Here is a 19567-nt window from a genome sequence, read left to right as displayed (position 1 = left end):
GGCGGATTTCCTCCTGTACTGTTAATGTGCTTAGTTACATTGGTTGCTTTTTCAAATATTGGAGCAACTTTGTATTCCTTTAGTAAATGCAACCCAGTTTTGATAGAGTGTCCTTCTGTACCCCTGCCCCTGAGTTGATCTGTTAGAAGAGGGCCTTGGGCAGAAGCCACCGGTGGAGTGCCAGGTATCCAGGGGTGGCTAACTCAAGGGAAGTCACCTCTCCCTGGCCAGACCTGAGCCCCCAGCCCCAGAGGTGTTGCTGAGGATGGTCCTGGCCTGAGTGTTGGGAAACCAGGTTTGTACACGCTCCCCCTACCCCCCGCCAAGTAGGCCCTGGCTCTACGTGACAGCCCTCCACTGCAGGCCGGGCCCGCTTTCCCACCGTCGCCCTCTCATTTCCTTGAGGGACATGTCTTGTTTTGATATCATGGTTATCTGCCCTCATAAGGCAAATTGATCTCCATGCCTGGGTCTCCCGGGTAGCTGGGATTGCAGGTGTGGTCACTGTACCTGGCTGCTTCCCTTTATTAATGATCTGGAAGAGTCTGTGGAATGCTGTCTGAATTTTGTGCAGGGAGATAATTATTTAGATTGTTTCTTCACTTGTGCTGGGACAGGCTCAGAATTTCCATTTCTTTGTGTGTTAGTTTTGGCAAGTTGTGTCTTCCAGACGTTCGTTGGCTTCGGCTAATGCTTCCTCCATTAGGAGGCAGTTGTTCTGCGATGCACTGTCTCACAGGAATGGGCCCTGATCTGTTCTGGGGCCTGCACAGCCCACAGGTTAGGGATGGAGAACAGATTTTTTAAAGAATCACTTTCTTTTTGGGGGGTGGGGTGGGGACGGGTAGCAGGGATTGAACTCAGGGGTGCTCGACCACCAAGCCACATCCCAGTCCTATTTTGTATTTTATTTAGAGACAGGGTCTCACTGAGTTGTTTGGTGCCTCACTTTTGCTGAGGCTGGCTTTGAACTTGCGAGCCTCCTGCCTCAGCTTCCTGAGCTGCTGGGATTACAGGTGTGTACCACTGCACCCAGCAAACACACACGTGGCCCAGCAGTAGAGAACCTGTCCTGTGAGGCCCTTCCTGGGACCGTGACCCCCCTGCAGCACGCTGGTGCTGGTGTGCTTGGGTAGTTTGTCCTGTTGCTCTCTCATCACTAGGTTTCCTGTTAGTGGCTCAGCGCCTCAACCTTCTGAAACATGCTCTGGAGCTCCATGTTTCCTGCTCAGCCTTTCTTACTTCTTTTTTGCTTTTTCTTATTTTTGGTGCTGGGGATGGAACCCAGGGCCTCATGCATGATGAACACATGATCAGCCTCTGCACTATGCCCCCGAGTCTCAACAGATTTTGAAATGTTATATTTTCTTCATTGTTATCCAGATGAAAATATCTTCCCTTTAACCCTGGAGTTCTGCAGCAATTCAGAAGCAGTTTCTGAATCCCCTGTCAGACCACTCCTTGCTCTGGCCCTGGTGGGGACTTGCTCCGTGCCCTGCAGAGAAATGGTGCTGTCCCCCCGGCCCCCAGCATGCTGCACCAGGGATTGAGGCAGAGCTGAGCACCCTCAGGTGGTCCCTGTCATCTTGGCTTGAACAGAGATGGTGTGCACCGCTCACAGCGTGGCCTGCCCAGCTCCTGCTGGCCATGCTGGACGTGTGTTGACCGCAAGCTGGTTTCTTCTCGCTGTTGAATGGGTGTGTCGGGAGGGTCCCTGCTTCGCTGCAGTACTCCTGCCTTCACACCCCCGAGGGCTGTGCTGGGCTGCCGGCTCCGTGGGTGACATTTACCTGAATGGTCTCCGGGCTTTCTTGGCTTTCAACGTTTCTTTATCCCTTCTGTTATTTCTTGACAGGGTCTCACTGCACTGCCCAGGCTGGCGGGGGGCTCCTGGCTCCAGCCTCTGACCTCCTGCCCGGGACTCTTCACGCCCCCCTGGCAGCTGTTACCTTGGGAGCTGTGCCCTCATCTCACTGTGCTCTGGGCTGGTTATTTTCCATGGTCCCCTGATCCGGGTTGTGTCCCTGATCCAGGTCGTGTCCCCTGATCCAGGTTGTGTCCTATTCTGTTTTTTCTCATGAGATGTCGTGAGTTTCCATCTGCTCCTTCAGGGGTGGCCCCCTCAGTACGCAGCTGCCTCGCCGTCCGCACGTCAGCGCCTGCGCCTCTGTGCTCCGTCCCAGGAGCCTCCCTGCCATCAGGCTGCGGGCCTCTCCTGCACCCTCACCTCTCCGGCCTCGCCCCTGCCGTCTGGAGACTTTCCTTCCCCGGGTTCCCGGGGCCCAGGTGCATGCCGCGAGGCTGCCCTCGCCCCTTTTCTCCAGGCATCTCTCTCCTGTGTCTCGGCCTCTGGGTTTTTCTTCTTCCGTCTGGATATTTTGTGTTGAATTATTTTCCAGTTCACAAATCTCCCCATCTGCTCTGTTTAATTTCTCTCTTCACCATTCTTTTGAACTCGTAGTTTCAGTTACTGTATTTTTGCTTAATTCTGGGCTCTGGTCTCTCTTATTGATTCTAGTTTCCTGTGAGAGTCTCCATCTTGTTACCTACGTTTCCTACTCATATTCAGAGCAGTTGTTTTAAAGTCGGCCTCTGTTAATTGTCTTATCTAGTGTCTTTTTTGCAAATTGGTTTTGTATCATTTGGTCTGTATCTAGTGTCTCTTTGTAGATGGCCCCCCTGCCCCCCTAATTTGGTGCTGTTTCCTGGCATTCCTGACATTGCTTTGCTGATTACCAGGCTCAGTTTAGAAGGGGTGAGCAGGATGCTCCGGGGGAGCCTGGGAACTGCCCCTGGAGGGGCTGCAGTCTCTTCAGCCCCCCCAGCCCCGTCCCAGACCTGTTCTGGGTCTCCAGCTGGGAGCCTGGTACTCCCTGGCAGGTCCTCCTCAATACAGGAGACACCAAGTCCTGGACTTGGTTCCTGGTGTCCAGGTGGCTGCTTCCTCGGCATTGTCCTGCACACGCGTGTGCCACTTAGGTTCTGCAGCTGCCCTGGGGGAGGCCGTGGACTGGCACCAGAATGCCCATCCAGGTCCCTGGGCACCTGCTTCCAGCCCTAGCTCCCTCTCCTGAGGGTCTCAGCCCCTCAATCCTGGCCACCTGGGGGCCCTTTTTAAAAGAGGCTCTCACCATTGTCCAATAAGGGGTTAGTCTAAAACTGGCCGCTCCAGCCCCCCCCACCAGGAGTCTCTGGGGTGTTTTACAGGCAGCTGTATCTGGTCTTGCGTAGCTGGTGCCAGCGGGTCTGAGGACAGCACACAGGTCTCCCTGGGAGCACTGGTCACAGCGCTGCCTGTCTCCTGGAGGCGCTCACAGCACGCCATGCCCCGGTCTTGTCCATTCCCCATGTGTGTGTGTGCCCAGTCCAGTGCCTGGCTATCTGCTGAGAGTCCTGGTGTCATCCCGGGCACCCAGAACCCTGCTTGTGCCTCCACACTGACCAGTGCCCCTGGTCAGACTATCCCCTGGCTGGATAAGGAGGCTGTGAAGGTAGTTCAAGGATGTCATTGGACAGGTATAGAAATTTGTGGGGAGAGCCAGAGAAGGCATGCAGCTGGACGGGCAATGAGAAGGATTTCCAGGATGGCCGCCTGAGGGTCCGGAGACCATAGGGACCATGGAGAGCCTCCAGGTTGGATCGGGCACCTGGGAGTAGGCAGCAGAGATGCGCCTGGGCTAAAGCAGCCATGGCTGCTGGGCTTGGAGACCCTGCTCCTGGGAGGGTGTTGGCCGGGCTGTGAGCATCAGGCTGCAGGGACATGTCAGCTGGCCTGGGTCAGTCACGGGAGCCCCAGGTGCCAAGAATAGAGCTGGAGGGCCGAGCCGGCGTGGGGTGTGTGGAGGACGGGCCCTGGCCTTCGCCGCAGCTGTTCTCACTCCGGTGTGTGGCCGGTGGCTGCAGGGCCTGTGTGCCTGCTGTGCCTGCTGTCCTGCTCCAGGGCACGCAGAGCAGGATGTGTGGCAGCTCTGTCTCTGCCCGTCCTTCCTCCCCTGGCTGTTGTGCCCGGCCTGTGCTTGTCTGCACCCGACGTGCCCATCTCGGCCTTCGTGTTCTACACCTGTGAATGGAGGCACCAGCGGGGGTTCTGGGTGCCCAGGATGACACCAGGACTCTCAGCAACAGCCAGGCCCAGGGCTGGATGCCAGTGATTGTGGAGGGCGTGGTTATGCTGGTGGCATTTCTGTCCCCTGGCACATAGAAGAGGGGCGTCTTACAAGCAGTGGCACCTCTGCTCCACTGGGTGCAGCCTGAGGCCCCTTTCTGGAGCAAGGCAGGGCTCTAGGAGCCTGTGCATGAGGAAGTACCACTTTAGAAACTACTGGTACTACCAAGGCCTGCACATATTAAGTGCTTACTGGATGCCTCTGTACAACAGAAAATACCAGGTCCTGGGACAGTCTGACCTGGCCAGCTGGGACCCTATGCCAGGAGAAAGGCTTCCCAGAGCAGAGCCCACTGGACCATGAGGCTCAGGGGCTGTGCGCAGATGGTGGGGCACAGTCCTGTGTGGCACACAGGGACACAGAGGGGCTCCCCTTATCTCCGCATGGGGCTCTCCTGGAGAGTCCCCACGCCCCCTTCTGGTCCTAGCCAGCGTTCTGAGGCCTCTCCCCAGGGATGGCCCCTGCCCCACCCCGCCCTGTGTGTCCCTGTACCCCTGTTCCTAGGACTCAGGTACCACTGGATGCCGGTCAGGGGTGTGGCCTTTGCAGATCACCAGAGTCTGGCTCAGGCCAGGCTGGCAGCTGTCCAGGTGGGCTATGGGTGCTTGATTGTGCACCACGTGTGTGTTTGTATGAGTCGGGGCCACTGTGGCCCAGAGCTGGGAGGCCACCCTGGGCCAGGTGACCTGGCATTCCCCGATCCCCCCAGGCTGCTCCTAGAGGGCCGTGCACACACCACCCCAAGCCCTGGCAGCCACTGGTCTGCACTCTGAGCCTGGAGTCTGTCTTGGAGAACGCCACACGGTGATGAGTACGTGGCCGTTTGAGCCTGGCACCCTCTGCCCAGCGGGAAGAATCTTGCACTCATCGAGTCGTGTACCCACCGTCTGTTCTTCTTCACTGCTGACCACAGCCCCTTTTGGGGGTGGCCATGCCATGCCCATTTGCTAAGGCCTTTCTGCAGGGCCGGCTCCCTCCCCGCTCGGCCTTCTCTGCAGCAGTTTCCGCCTCTCACTCCTCCTGGGTGAACCTGAGGCGCAGTTGTGGGTCAGCTGCGGGGTCATATGTGGAGTGTTTGTGACTTTACAGAACCGGCCAGGCCTCCTGCAGAGCGGCTCAGCCGTCCCACGTTCTTACCAGCCGTGTAGGGCTGTGCCTGTGCCCTTCCTCCCCGGCCCTTGGTGATGCTGATGTACTTGGTCCAGCCGTTCTGGCGGACGTGGATGGCTGCTCTCGGGGGTCAACTTGTATTCCCGCCTGGCCGACAACACGCAGCATCTTTTCAGTGCCGAGCTCCGTCTGTGACTCTGCCTCTCTCATGAATCTGGGCTGTTTTCTTCTGTTCCGTGTTGAGAGCTCTTTACAGTTTTGGATGCAGGTCCTCATCAGATGTGGGCTCTGCTGACATTCTCCCCCAGCCTGTGGTTATCTTGTCTTACCTTCTTTTGCAGAATGGAGGTGTTCCGCTTTGGTGGGGTCCACGGTATCAGTTACTTCTGTTATCCCAAGAGTGTTTCTTCTGAAAGGTTCTTGTTTGGTGTTGGGTGTGAGATCCACTTTTGTGCCTTCTGGGCTGGTGCGAGGTCCAGTGGAGGGCAGCTTTGGTTTGGTTTGCACATGGCTGGCCAGTTGCTCAGCACCGATTGTTGAGGGGTCTGTCACTACCACAACTGAGTGACTTGTGCCCCTGGGTGGAAACCCAGCTAAGCACCCCATGGAGCCTACTTGAGGGCCTCTGTTCTGTGCCGTGGAGCCGCGTGTCTGTCCTTGCACCAGCACCGCGTGGCCTTGATTACTATCGCTGCACAGGGAGTCTTAAAACCAGAGTGTGAGTCAGCGCTTTCCCATCAATTTGGGTTTATGTTGTCTATTTCTCTATAATTAAGAACTAGGGCTTCATTTTCCTATTCTGCATCTTCAGGGATGGTGTATACTCTGTGGGGCCAGGCTTGCTTCCTCCTCCCTCCCCTGCCCCAGGGTTCTCAGGACCTTTACCAGGGTGGCCAGCACCGATGGCAGCCAGGACAGCGGCTAGGATTTCTTGGTGGGGGCTCCTGGGATGGGGGCTGCCCATGCTGCCTGTCGTTGGGTCCCCAAGGATGTCTCATGCATGGGAGGCTGGAACTGGACCAGTCTGGGGCCTCCTGCTGGGCAGAGTCCATGCATTGGCCTGGTGCGCTGGACTGCAGAGGGCCTGTGGGGGGCCAGGGCTCCCGTCCACCTGCACCCCTCATTCTTCCATTCGTCCTTTTTTCTGGTGCTGGAGATTGAACCTGGAGCCTCACGTGGGCTAAGCACATGTTCTACCACAGAGCAACACCCAGGCCCCTCTTTTCCTCCTTTTTAAAGTGTTTCTGTTGTGCTAAGATGCGCAGACTGTCAGGCGGACTGTGACAGTCGTCTTACGTGCACTGCGGCATGGAGCACGTCCTCAGGGCTGTGCAGCCATCGCCCCTCAGTCCACAGCACATCCGTCCCCATTGCACAGACCCCCACCCTGCCCCCACACCCACCTGTCTCCAGGAGTCAGGTGACTCTGGGACCCACACAGGTGCAGTCCCATAGGCTTTGTCCTTGGGTGTCAGCTGATGTCCCTCAGCTCCAGGTCCCCAGGGTTCCTTTCCTTCACCATATGTTGGGTCCCTGTGGTGCCAGTCACTCAGGCTGGGAGTTGTGGGGCCTTGGAGGCTCGACAGGGCCCCTTGATCCCGAGTCAGGAGCCCAGAGGAGCCCCCATGTGTTGGTGCAGCCACATACCCAGAGGGAGGTTTCGCCCACCCTCCTGGCTGGCGCCCCGTCTGCCCAGCTGAGCAGCTGCTCCAGGTCTCTCCCTTGTGACCGCTGTGTGGAGGGCACTCGATCGCCTCTCTGTACACACAGCTGGTGGCCCCTCCTTGCAGTGCAGTCCTGGAGACCACAGTTTGGTCCACAGGCCCTTGATGGTGAAGGCAGCAGCTCCTCTTGGGGACCCCACTAGTCCTGGGGGCCTCCTGGTACCTGAGACCCAGGTGCAGAGACCTGGTGTGACCTGTAGCGTCCCTGCCCTGCTCACGGCCCACCCAGGTCCTCCTGTGGGGTTGCAGGGACAAGCTGCCCAGCTCTCCTCTGAACACATCTCCAGTGCTCCTTTAACACCCTGCGAGCAGTTCAGCTCTCCACTCTCCAGGTGGTGACTGCAGCCCCTCAGGTTGGTGATCGGAGGCCTGGGGAAGGGGTGGGGTGCAGAAGAAGTTCAGACACCTTTGCAGATGAGCTGCAACTCAGTTCAGGGTATTTTTAGCCACGGCAGCATCCGACACTCGGCAAAGCAGAAATAGAAGCGGTTTTTCGGGTGTTCTGGTGCTGACAGGCTCTGGCTCTTGGGGAGCTGGGCTGGGGCTGGGGAGGGGCATGCGAGCTGAGCACAAACAACTTCTGCTGTTGAGAAAAACATCTCGAGGCAGGGGAGTTGTGGATGGGAGCGCTCTATGTAAATGCCACCGCGCAGCTTGGCCGGCTCCTCTGCATGTGTAATCACTGCGGGCTGAGGGGGGCGGGGGGCGGGTAATTATGTTTTAAAATATCACCCAGATTGTTTTCTGTATTCCCTGAGCCCCCAGGGGGTTCCAGGCTGTAAGGATTTTCCGATGCTCCACTAGGTGGAAAGTGCCATCTGACCCTGCTGACCCTGCTGACCCTCCAGCGGCAGGAGGGACTCTGGGTCTACCCCTGCAGCCGGCCACCTTCCTGGCTTCTGTGCTTACTTGGGGTGTCTTTTACCTTTGGGAGATCTCCCCTTTTCCCTGGAATTCAGCCACAGTCAGACTTAAGGTCTCAGCATGCTCATTCTGAGCTTGGGTGGTAGCCACTCCAGAGGGGTCTGAAGCCATGCAGGAACAGGTGGAGGCCCCGGGGACCTGGGAGTCGCATCAGGTGATTCCAGACCCTGGACGTGGACGCTAAGCTGCAAGTGGTCTTGACACCCCACCCACTCCCGCCAGACCCTCGGGACTAGAGCCCATCCCACAGTCTCCCGCAGCTGCTCCCTGTGGTTTTGGGGTGGATGGTGTCACCCTGTTACCCAGGTGTTGGCCTTCAGAGACTGGGTAGCCCTGACTCCTCCCCCTCAGAAGCTTGATGGGACGGTGACTTACAGCTAATTCCTACTGGGGTCCCCCGCTACGCACCCTCCTCGAGCCCTCCACAGCTGCCCCTGCTGAGGTGTTGTCCTGGGGCCCCTGAAGGCGGGTTGTGGTGCGGGGATGGGTGCTGGCTCTGCTGGAGTGACCTGCTCTGATTGTCCGGAGCAGCCTCAGGGCGGGTCCAAGTCCGAGCCACCTGCCTTCGCCCCCAGGACTCTCGAGTCTCAGGGCCAGCGGGTTCTGGGTGTTAAGTACCAGATCCTACAAGCCCCTCCTCCACGGGGGCTTCCGGCTCCACTGAGGGTGACAAGGGAACTGCCACCCTCACTGAGCAAGGACTGTCTCAGTGGCAGGGCCTTTGCCTACCCACGGACCTCCATGGGTCTGGGAGGGATGGTCCTGGGCCTTCACCTGGGGCCTTGCTGCCCAGCCAGGCGTGAGGAGCCTGCCCAGAACAGGACCTCTGACCAGGGTCAGGTGGCTCTCTCAGGACCACCTTGTGTGCTGGGGACATCGGGATGAGTGAGGTGGCATCCTATATGAGCAGGTTGCTGTGTGTGTGGCCTGCCAGGTCTCTGAGTCAGGAACACAAGCCTGGAGGCCATGGTGGCCTGTGGGAACACAGGCTGGTTCTACTGGAGCCCTGCTGACCTGCTACTGGCCCTGGGGGTCAGGGCAGGGGCCGTGGCAAGGCTCCATGGGACGAGGGGCAGCAGAGACATTCAGGGGTGTGTTGGCAGCACTGGGCAGGATTTTGGGGTGGGTGAGGCTGCATCCTTGGCTTTCAGCACTCGGAATACCCAGCAAACGGTAGGTAGATGCGGGTCTTGGTCCAGCCCACGGTGAACCTTGGAGAGGACCCTGCACCCCAGCTGTGGTGTCCTGCTGGAGAACCTGCAGGCCAAGCTGGTCAGGAGGCCTGGGGAGGGCTGGAAACCTGTTCTCAGGGCAGAGCTGATGCTTTTGGCTGGCATCCTGCTTTCTGGGGATGGTGTAGGCACATTCAAGGGCCCTGGGTACCTGGGAGCAGCACTGGGTGATTCCAGACCCTGAAGGAGGTGGGGATGGAGAGGTGTTCAGAATGGAGTCGCCTCCTTGGTTTGCCCATGAAGTCCCAAATGTCCTCCTCTGGGCAGTGCCGAGGGCGCACACTGCAGAGCTGCAGGCCCTAGGTGGCCCCGGGGCCCTGGCTGCCCATCCCGGCAGTGGTCCTGGCAGGAACGTTCCCAGGCAGCAGGAGACTGGAGTTGCCCGCGGTGACACTGCATCTGCCTGACCAGCCCCTCATGCTGACGTGATGTGAGAGGCCATGTCCTCCTCACGTTCGCCAAGTCCCCTGGTCCCCTCACCCATGAAACAGGGCTGCTTGTGCCCCGCTGCCTCTTCCAGGGACCTGGTTGGGGAGATCCTGGGGTCTGCCGCTGCTTGGCACCTGGTTGCAGCCTTGGCCTCTCCCTCCGCCAGCGCTCCTCAGGCAGAGCTGGGCACTCCCCCTGGCTCAGAGGCAGAGGCCCTGCTGCTGCCCCATCTCTAGCCATGGTGCCTCTGGAGGAGCTGTCCTGCCTCCTGCTTCCGGCTCAGGCTCCTCTCTAGCCTCCTGCTTAGCAGAAGCCCTCATTCCCACCTGGCCTGCAGCGCCTGCAGGGGGACACCCCTTGGGAGCTGCCTCCAGCCCTCAGTGTCCTGGTCCTGGTGGGTGTCCCTCACTGACTCCCTCTGCTCATTCGCTCAGGCTTCCTGCAGGGCAGGGCTGAGCCAGCAGAACCTGCTGCCATCAGCAGGCCTGGAGGACGGCTGGAGTGGGTCTGGCTTGGCACAGGCTGGCACAGAGCAGGTCCAATCCCAGCATCGGGGGACATGGTGGGCGGGTGCAGGGCAGCCTAGCCTAGCCTGGCCAGCAGGCACCCACCTGAGCAGGTGATTTCTGTGCTGCAGTGCAAGAGAAGCCAGAGCCGGTGCCACTGGAGAGCCGCTCCTGCGTCCTCATCCGCCGTGACCTTGTGGCACTGCCCGCCAGCCTCATCAGCCAGATTGGGTACCGCTGCCACCCCAAGCTGTACTCGGAGGGCGACCCTGGGGAGAAGCTGGAGCTGGTGGCAGGTGAGGATGCTCCACCCTGTCTATTGTATGCAAATGTCCTCTCTCCCTTTATTTTTTTCAGAACTATGAACAATGTACTCATCACCAATCAGTCAAAGGAAAAAAAAAAGAACATCTTAAATTTCCTCTAATTTCCTTTTAGAAGAATGTGTCATTAAGAGGAGTTATTCAATTGAATTAATTTAGCATTTTAATTGAATCCCCTGGGCTGGCCGCCTTGCTGATTGGCAGGGCTGCATTCATGGTGTTAATGTAGGTCACAGATTGAACCAAGTCCCAGAGTTACCACTGTCCTTCTCATGTGAGTGCCCACTGCCAGCCTGAGAGGGTGGTGGCCAGAGGTTCCGAGTGGCAGCTCTCCGTGCAGGCTGGAATTCTGCAGGAACAGGGAGCACAGTGGGGTCGGAAGCCCATGTGGGCGCAGGCCTCGCCAGAGCCTCCAGCGCTGGGATGCCTCTGGCCTCCCAGCCCCTTGTAGGATTTTAGGGCTACTCAGCAAAGGGGTATAAAGTCATGGCACTGTCAGTACCCCGGGCCCTTCAGCCATTTTCCGGTCATTTCTTTTCTTGGTTTGCCCATGAAGTCCCAAATGCAGGCTGGATGGGTCCCCAGGTGCCCTCCCCCAGCCCCAGCACCAAGCTGTCCCCCTCCCCCACGGCCTGGTCTGCCTCTCTCTGGCTCCCAGTCACCACCTGCGCTCCGGGTTCTGCCCAGTGGTCCCTTGTCTGGGAAGTGCAGCCTGAGGCAGACCTCACCACTGGGCTGCAGGGGGGCAGCTCTCAGGGACTCCTGGCCTTACCAGAGCCCTACTTCCTGGCTAGTGTGTGGTGGGCAAGAGCTGCTCTGGGGGCTGGGGCACACCACTCCCTGCCCTGCTGTCTCTAACAGCCACAGCTGCTCCAGGGAGAGTGGGTGTCAGGCTGGATGGATCATGAGCACTGGACAGGGTCCCAGGAGGCTTCTGGCCTGGTGTGGTCCCAGGAAGGGGTGCCTTCCGCCCTCCGCCCTCCACCCTCCGGGCAGCCTCTGTTTAAGGTGTGGGGTGCTGGGGCTGGAGAGATGCTCAGGATGGAGTAACCTCCGAGCTGGGCCAGCCCAGGTTCTGACAGGAGGGTCTGTGGCGGGATTGGGGGAGAATTCGGGGCTCCTGGGTGTTGGGCATGTGGACTTCAGGGAGTGGAGCCGTCACAGTTGTTGAGACTGCTGTCCCCAGAACAGATCCCTGGGGAGCTGGGAGGGTTCCTCCAACTGTGCCGGCACCTTTTCCAGGGCCAGAGTTGGTGCTGAGGGCACCTAGCGAGGTTCCCCAGGTGAAAGCAGGTTCCTCCTGGGCCAGAACTGGACGGCCTTGGCTCCTTCCCCTGGGGCACTCAGTCTGGTCCTCAGTGCCCCATTGCAGATCAGATAGTGGAGACCCAAATAAGAGGATACTGACAGAGCCACGGGACCGGCAAGGGCTGATGTGCCCTTCAGGGTTTTCACCCTGCTTTTCCTGCACACCGTGGGGTGGCCAAGTGATTTGGGTAAGCTGCCCTCACATGGCAGTGTCCAGTGTACACATAGCCTCCCCACGGGTCAGGCAGGTTCAGTTCTCTGGAGGTCCTTTGCTCACCAGGCCTTAGGGAGCTCCTGGGTTGTTACAGCATGGGCCTCCCTGGTCACTCTTCTGCCCTGGCTGGATTCTCCTTGATGCACCTGGGGGACATTAGCTGGCCCAGGTGAAGTGCTGTCTATCTCCCCATTTGCTGCCTGGGAAGGGACAGGGCAGAAAGCACACACAGGGACAGAGCCAGCCCCTCAGAGCACATACCCAGGGAAGTGGTCAGGGCTGTGGTGGCTGCGTCCTGCCTTCAGGGCCTCAGCCCACCAGGGAGAGCTGGGAGCTAGGGTGTGTCATCAGGTGGTGTGGACACCGTGACTTTCTCAAGACCTGCTGGGTCCCAGTTGTACATGGTGGCAGGTGGCCTCCATGGAGCCTATCTTAGGGACCAGTGGGTGGGAGCTGAGATGGCTCCTAGCAAAGCAGAAGTCCTGGGGTCCTGGGGTCCTGGGGCCCTGGGGCCCTGCTCACCTCTTCTGGCTCTTGAAGGTCATGAGCCTTGGGTTTTGGATCATAAGGCCATGGGTCTAACATGTTGATGTCTGCTGACCACAGGCTCCGGGGTCTATATCACACGTGGCCAGCTCATGAACTGCCACCTCTGTGCAGGGGTGAAGCACAAGGTCTTGCTACGGAGACTCCTGGCCACCTTCTTTGACAGGTAAGTGGGAGGCACCGGGGAGAGCTTCGGAAGGTTCTAGAGTCTCCTGTGGCTGTGATCTGTCTGGTTGTCGTGGGTTTCAGCAGTGGAGGTTCTGTGCATTCCTGACTTCTCAACAGAGCCTGTTAGTGCCAGGACAGGGGAGGCTCCAGGAGGGTGACCAGTCGCCTTGGACCAGGGCTTGGTCTAGGGAGGGGCCAGTGTTTCCCAAATGACTTGTGGTCCCCCCCCAATGAAGTGGAAAGCACTGTACCCATGACACTATGGGCCAGGAGAGCTTCTGCCCCCGTGCCTAGGCCGCTTGCTCAGGTGACCCCGGGGTCCCTGCAGACGAGGTCAGGACCAGCGCATCAGCTTCCTGGCCCAGCTGATCAGTCACTCACTGAGCCCTGGGGTCTTTGCTTTCCCTCTCCCTTAGAGGGAGGCTGGGCCTGCACTCCACATGGACCCGACTCCTGTGACAGCACCCCAGTCCCAGGGGGCCACAGCGAGGGGTGAGGGGGCTCCTCCTTGAGTCCCCTCTGGCCCGGCCGTAACCCGTCCCTTCCCCACCCTTCTGCAGGAACACTCTGGCCAACAGCTGCGGCACAGGTATCCGCTCGTCCACCAGTGACCCGAGCCGCAAGCCACTGGACAGCCGGGTCCTGAATGCTGTGAAGTGTGAGTGGACCCTGGGGTTTCTGGGAGGGTCTCTTGGGAGCTTGGAAGCTCCCTTGGGTTCAGATCCCAGCCCCAGAAGGCTGGGTGGGCAGCGGGTCCTCCACCGCACCCGGCTCTCCCTGAGCGCACCCGGGAGAGAAGGAAAAGAGCAGCACCAGAGCGGGCCCGAGGTGTGAGCGTCCTTGGGAGGTTTCCAAGCATGATGAATTCAGCTGCGGAACTATTTTAATATGTGAAATAGATCTAATTTTCCTTTTTGAACAAAACCCCTTATTTACATGTTGAGGTTATTTTGAGCCTTTGCCATCTGTTCGGCCGGCTTCTGCCTCCCGCTCCTGGGTGGCGGGGCGGAGCCCGGTCCTTCTCTGTGGCAGACACCACCCAGCTCCATGCCCCAGATGGGGAAGGAGCCGCTGCACCAGCGCAGGCAGACTGGCCCAGGGCACAGCCTTCCACAGCCAGTGGCCCAGGAAACATCTCACTTTCTCCAAAAAAATCCCTCTGAGGCTAATTCTGTTTAGCAGAAGGCCCTGTGTAGCAGGAGCCTTGGCAGCCAGTGGTTATAGTCCCAAAGCACAGGGTGACAGCCGGGCCCCAGGAATCTGTGGGGTCAGGGTGTGTCTGATGCTCCCAGCAGAGCTTGTCAGAAGGACCTGCCTTGAGCTTGCTGCTGTTTGGGGGACCTGAGCCTGGCCTTGGTGTGGGACTCCTGGTGGAGCAAGGAGAGTCTTTCCAAACTGGTGGCGACAGCCGCTGTCCAAGGCTCCTGAGGATGGGGACAGGGAAGGCTCTCGGTGCACTGACTTCTCACTCCGCTAGCCCTGTGAGGAGGGCCCTGCAACAGGTCCCAATTTGCAGGTGGGGAGACCTGGAGAGCTTGAAGGTGTCCAATCTGGGTGGGCAGTGGGGGCTGTCCCACCCCACCAGGCAGAGACTGTCCCCAAGGATCCCATAGGCCTCCTGGACCAACCAGGGAGAATATAGACCACTGCTTCCATGGCTGAGATCAGGAGAGTCTCTGGGGCCACTTGGTCCCCAGCCAGCAGGGACTGAGTCAGGGGATGGTCCCTACAAGTCCCTGCCATGGGACTGGCCGCTGGCCCGTGCAGGGTGTCTTATGCCCCTCCCGCCCCTGCCCCTACAGTGTACTGTCAGAACTTCGCGCCTAGCTTCAAGGAGAGCGAGATGAATGTGATCGCGGCGGACATGTGCACCAACGCTCGCCGCGTCCGCAAGCGCTGGCTGCCCAAGATCAAGTCCATGCTGCCGGAGGGCGTGGAGATGTATCGCACCGTCATGGGCGCCTCGGCTGCCAGCCTGCCCCTGGACCCCGAGTTCCCGCCCGGCGCTGCACAGGTGTTCGAGCAGCGCATCTATGCTGAGCGGCGGAGCGACGCAGCCACCATCGTGGCTCTGAGAACTGATGCTGTGAATGTGGATCTGAGCGCTGCCGCCAACCCTGCCTTCGAAGCCAGCGAGGAGGCTGATGGGGCTGGCTCCGTCATCCAGGAGGTGGCCGCCCCTGAGCCGCTGCCCCCTGATGGCCAGAGCCCCCCGCAGCCCTTTGAGCAGGGCAGCACCAGCTCCAGCAGGCCCCAGACGCCAGCAGCCGCAGCTACAAGAAGGCCGGAGGGCACCTATGCAGGGACTTTGTAAGGGCCCGTGTGGCCACTCACAAGGGACCGAGTACTAGAGCTGCTTGCATGCGTTACTAATACAGACAAATGTGATCAAGCCACTTACCTACTGAACTGCTACTGCTGCCTGACAAAAATGTGATTTTTATTCTGCCTGTATTTAAATGGATGAAGGAAACAAACGCATCGTTATACTGTAAACAGCTAGGCCGCTGGCCATGCTCTGGGAGAAGGGCCCAGGGCTCCTCTGATACCCGCCAGGTCAGTCTCCTATTGTAGCTTTCCCCTCCCACTTCTTGGGGAGGGGGCCAGAGGCCCAGGCCCCCATGCCCAGCCCTGCCCCTGCCTCGCCCACCTTCCTGCTCCTCCTGCCCCAGAAGGGGAAGTTGGGCAGTAGGGGCCTGTGACAGGTGGGCACACGACACTCCGTTTCTTATCATGGGGACCCCACCAGGGCTCTGGGGCAGCACTGGGCCCCCAGGGGCCAAAATCCCTTTTTTCCTTCTTCCTAAGACACCGCCTGTATGGGTGTGTGCATGTGTGCGTGCGTGTGTGTGTGAGTGTGTGTGTGTGCAGGGACCAGCGGTGGTGGTGCTGAGGTGGCTATTAGTCACCTGGGGTGGGGGAAGAGCCCTAATTCCCACCACTACCACCACCACCATGTCCTCCCTCTGCCCACCCTTGGCCCTGTGGCTCCTTGGTTCACCTGAAGCCCCAGGGGCTGGCCTGCTGACCCCAGGGCACCACTGGCTTCAGCCTGGCTACCTGCCATCCCATGGGGTAGGGCTGCCACCCTGTGCCCACCATGGGACACACGCGGCTGGTCTTGCCCTCGCTACCCTGACTCCCCAGCCACTCTGGGATTTTTACTTGTTTAGTGTTTCTGTTTAGTTCAGATCTGTTTCATATATTGGAAATTTTCAGACCCAAAAGAGCAAAAAATTGGGGAGGGACGGTGTCGCTAGCCCCAGCCTACTGCTCACTGGGGATGAGTCCATGCCATGTTCCCCCAGCCTGGGCCAGGGTCCTGTCACCTCCTGTTGGAGATGGGGCCCCAGGTAAGTGCAGCCAGAATGTGTGAGGCCAAACTCAGGGGTCCTGGGGGCTCTGCTGGGCAGGCACAGCCACCTGGGCAGGGCCAGGGTGGAATGGCCCCGGCTATGCCCCTCACTCATGCCCTGGGCGACTCTGGATGTCCAAGGCTGCTGGGTGGGCAGCAAGCTCAGACCTGAGCTAGGGCAGGTTGCAGGTGTGGATTCCAGGTGGACCGGAGGGTCAAGAGACCACAGGGGCAGGTGGGGGCGGTGGAGAGGGCCATGGAGGCTAGCTGGCCTGCTGGAGGCTAGAGTGCTCGATTTGACCTTGAAGTGCTGACCTCTGTATGGTGGGGCTCACAGAGCCATTTGCCCAGGAGTCTCTTCCTCTGCCTTGTCCAGGAACTGCCTGCAGACCCAGGCCACTCCCAGTGTGGCCAGGGACCCCCATGCCCAGACTTGAAGGGTCTGTTGCTCCCTCCGTCCATCCTGAACTCAGCTGCCCGCTCCTGTATGCACTCGTGGGCAGGCTCTCCCAAGCTGCAGTGCCGGGCACTGGGTCCCACATGGGGAGCTGGGGCTCCTCCCACCAGGCCCCTTGTTTCCATGTGGAGAGGACTTGGGGGCCCCTCATACACTGGCCCAGCATGTCTCTGCCCTCCATGGAGATCGAGTGACTTTGGAAAGGGAGCAGGAGGACCAGGGTTGGGCACCACGGGATCTAGCCTTGGCCCCTCTACCTGCCCCTTGGGGCCTGAGTCCAGGGAGACCCAAAGCCTGCATTCCTGGGGTGCTGGGTGGCTGCAGGACCACTCCTACCAGCACCTAGAACCTTCAGGCAGAGAGGTGGGCTCCCTCTGCCTGTCTCCTCCCCTTGGGCTCTTGTGGGTTGGAGTCTCCAGGGTGTCCTCTGAGAACCTGGACCAAGCCTTCTTGGCACTGGGAGGAGGCCAGGGGGCAGTAGAGGGATGTTGGGTGAGGTTGAGCTTCGCCCTGGTTTCTCTGAGTTTTTCCTTCATCTGCCGCCCCCACCCCCCGATTTGCACTTTAATTTGACCATCCCTGGGGACCTTTGGGAGGTGGACCCACTTGTCCTGGCTGTTGACAGAAGGGCTCTCTCTCTCTCCCTTCCACTCCAAAGTGGGCACGGTCCCCCACCCTGGGCCAGCACAGGGAGGGTGCCACTGGCCACTAGAGGAGGTGGTGGCCGCACAGAATGCCTGACCACTGCTCGGGCTAGCACAATGTCCTGTGACCTCTGTCCCTTAATTGTTTATAATCGCCGTCTGTTTTGTTCTGGGTAAGGAAGGCAAGAGCTATAGGTAAAACTTAAATAATAATAATTAAATGTGAATGGGTTCTGAGCTCTCCCTGTGCCCCAGGCGGGCCAGGCCGAGCGTTTTGCACTAATGTGTCCACAGGGGACATGGTCGGGAGCGTTTGCAGACGTGCGTGGCCGATGACTGTACCTGCCGGGGGCGCTCCCTCCGCATCCTGAATGTACCGCGGGGCAGGCGGGCGGGCGGGCAGCGGGCCTGGGCTCGGAGGGGCCTTCCAGAGTGCCTTAGCATCTTTTGATCATTTTTCCCAAGGAAAACCAATTAAGAAAACCGGACCCTCCCCCCTCCTTTGTTTACAAGATGACTAATTCCAGAATCGGGGGCTGTCTTGTCCTGCGCGCGTGACCCTGACTCATCCAGACCCTGTAGACCAGAGACGAGCCACTCAGTATTTATGAGATGTCTGCACCTTTATTCCCAAGCTTGACTACTAGCAATACGCATATACTATATAGAGTCTATTATAGAGCTAAGTTATATTGGCGCCTTTTCCAGGAGGACAGTCGGGACTGGACCGCATTGGAGCTGCTGAGGCAGGTGGCCAGCCTGGGGGTCCAGCCACCGCTCCGCCCTCCCCTGCCCTTCCAGAGGGGACAACCCTGGAGGCAGCTGGGACAAGTGCAAAAGGTCCAGAGGAAGGGGCCAGAGACGGGACAGATACTGTGAGCTGGGAGGGGCGGTCCGCCTGGCCGGCGCCTTGGTACTTGAATTCTGTCTTGTTTTCTGCACCAGGTCTGCTCACCGAGTTCTCTGTGGTCGCTTCAGTTTGCATCTGATTTGGTGTCTTACTTTTGCCCTGATTGTGGACGCAGCTGTGTGAGAGGCCAGCAGGGAGGGACCCTCCGGGGACCCTGCAATGCATGACTGCTGGGCAGGTAGAGGGGAACCGGCTGTGTGGTCTCATTCTCCCCCCACTGAAAACCATCCTTCCTGGCTTCCCAGTATCTGTTCAGAGCCAGAGGAGGGCTAAGGAAGGACCTAGGAGGGGCTGGTGGCCAGCTGCTGTACTGGGGCAAGCCTGGTCCTGTTCAACAGCTGGTCTTTTGGCCCAGCCTCCCCGTTGGGTCCTGCTTGGGCCCCCCAGGGGCTCTTCTTATGGAAGTGTCTTTGCCCAAGTGGGAGAAACCTGTTTGCCTCTGTCAGCAGCCAGTCCTACTGGGAAGGGGACACGGAGAAGCCTCTCAGCTTTAACTACTGTTTGAGAATGATGCTGCCTGTTCCTGTCAGCCAGCCAGCTCCGTGCGGCCACCACGTGAGCGCGCAGGGCTCGCTACAAGATGTTTCTAAAATGGCAAAGGTGTTTTGCTTTTGTTTGTTTGTTTTGTTGTTTTAAAAAAGAAGGAAAATCATGCAGAATCTAAAGCATTCAGATTGGATGACCTGCTTGTGTTCTGATCAGTTGCCTCCGTTGTTAGGGTTTTGCACACGATTGTGATTTTTATGTCAAAAGAAGCCAAAACTTGCAATACTATTTTTAGCAGACAAAAAAAAAAAAAAAGAACTAAGTATAAAATGTATAAATATTTTTGACTTGAACGTTTGGATGGCACCGGGTGCAAAGAGAACATTCATCCTTTCGACAGAATGTTTGGAGGAAAGACTTGAAGAGGAGACAGTTGTTTGAAAGGATCTGTCTGGGGGTTAAAGTAGTACTGTAACTCACGACTGTTAACTAAGGCACTGAGGTCACTCGTTGTGCTGTCCAGGGCTCCACAGAGCCAGAGTCTTGGCCGGGAGAGCCTGCTGTGTCCTTCCTGCCTTCCTCAGCCCTTCCCTGCTGTTCTCCCTAGCGACCAGACTGTTACTTTGTAGCCATGGCTGACAACATTGTATCAATAACTAAACCGACAGCAATGTGCGCAAGCGACCAGGGAACCCCGAGGGCTTCGAGCGAGCGTGCTCAGAGCCGTGTCACACGGCAGAAGTCCACGACAAAACGATGTCATCGTTAACTGTAAAGCGCTTTGTAAAATTCACATTTACAGAATAATAAAGTCAGTTCAAACCCATGTATCTTGGGCTTTGCTTGACTTGTGGGGTTTGAGGGGACTTTGAGAAGTCAGGGAGGGGGCGGGCTGTTGGGACCAGGCGGCCAGCCCTCCAAGAGGGTCCTGGTTTCAGGATCCGAGGCTGCTGGAGCCCCTAGAGAGGACAGGAGAGGGCCATCCCCCGGTGAGCAGGGATCCTGTTGGGGTTCAGGGCCGCTTGACCTTACCAATGTCTTATAAGTGAGGGGAGCGGGAGGGGT

General features: G+C 58.6%; 1 protein-coding gene across 2 annotated transcripts in view; it reads left to right on the top strand.

The window, feature by feature from the left end:
* The window catches only part of Nacc2 (NACC family member 2), a 61297-nt gene extending 41984 nt beyond the window's left edge, over positions 1 to 19313 (top strand). Inside the window, exons 3-7 of one of the 2 annotated variants that reach the window (XM_026395541.2) lie at positions 10223 to 10387; positions 12543 to 12648; positions 13211 to 13308; positions 14453 to 14960; positions 17572 to 19313. In XM_026395541.2, the coding sequence (XP_026251326.1) occupies positions 10223 to 10387; positions 12543 to 12648; positions 13211 to 13308; positions 14453 to 14960; positions 17572 to 17584 (890 nt within the window). In that variant the 3' untranslated portion in view covers positions 17585 to 19313. Of the gene's footprint in view, positions 1 to 10222; positions 10388 to 12542; positions 12649 to 13210; positions 13309 to 14452 lie in introns of both variants that reach the window. The other variant, XM_026395542.2, reaches the window with a different exon arrangement.
* Positions 19314 to 19567: the final 254 nt, after the last annotated feature.

Source organism: Urocitellus parryii, chromosome 4 (genome assembly GCF_045843805.1).
Source record: "Urocitellus parryii isolate mUroPar1 chromosome 4, mUroPar1.hap1, whole genome shotgun sequence".
NCBI classification, from domain to species: Eukaryota; Metazoa; Chordata; class Mammalia; order Rodentia; family Sciuridae; genus Urocitellus; species Urocitellus parryii.
The sequence above is the reverse complement of the archived record's forward strand: the minus strand, read 5'-3'. Positions and strand labels throughout refer to the sequence as shown.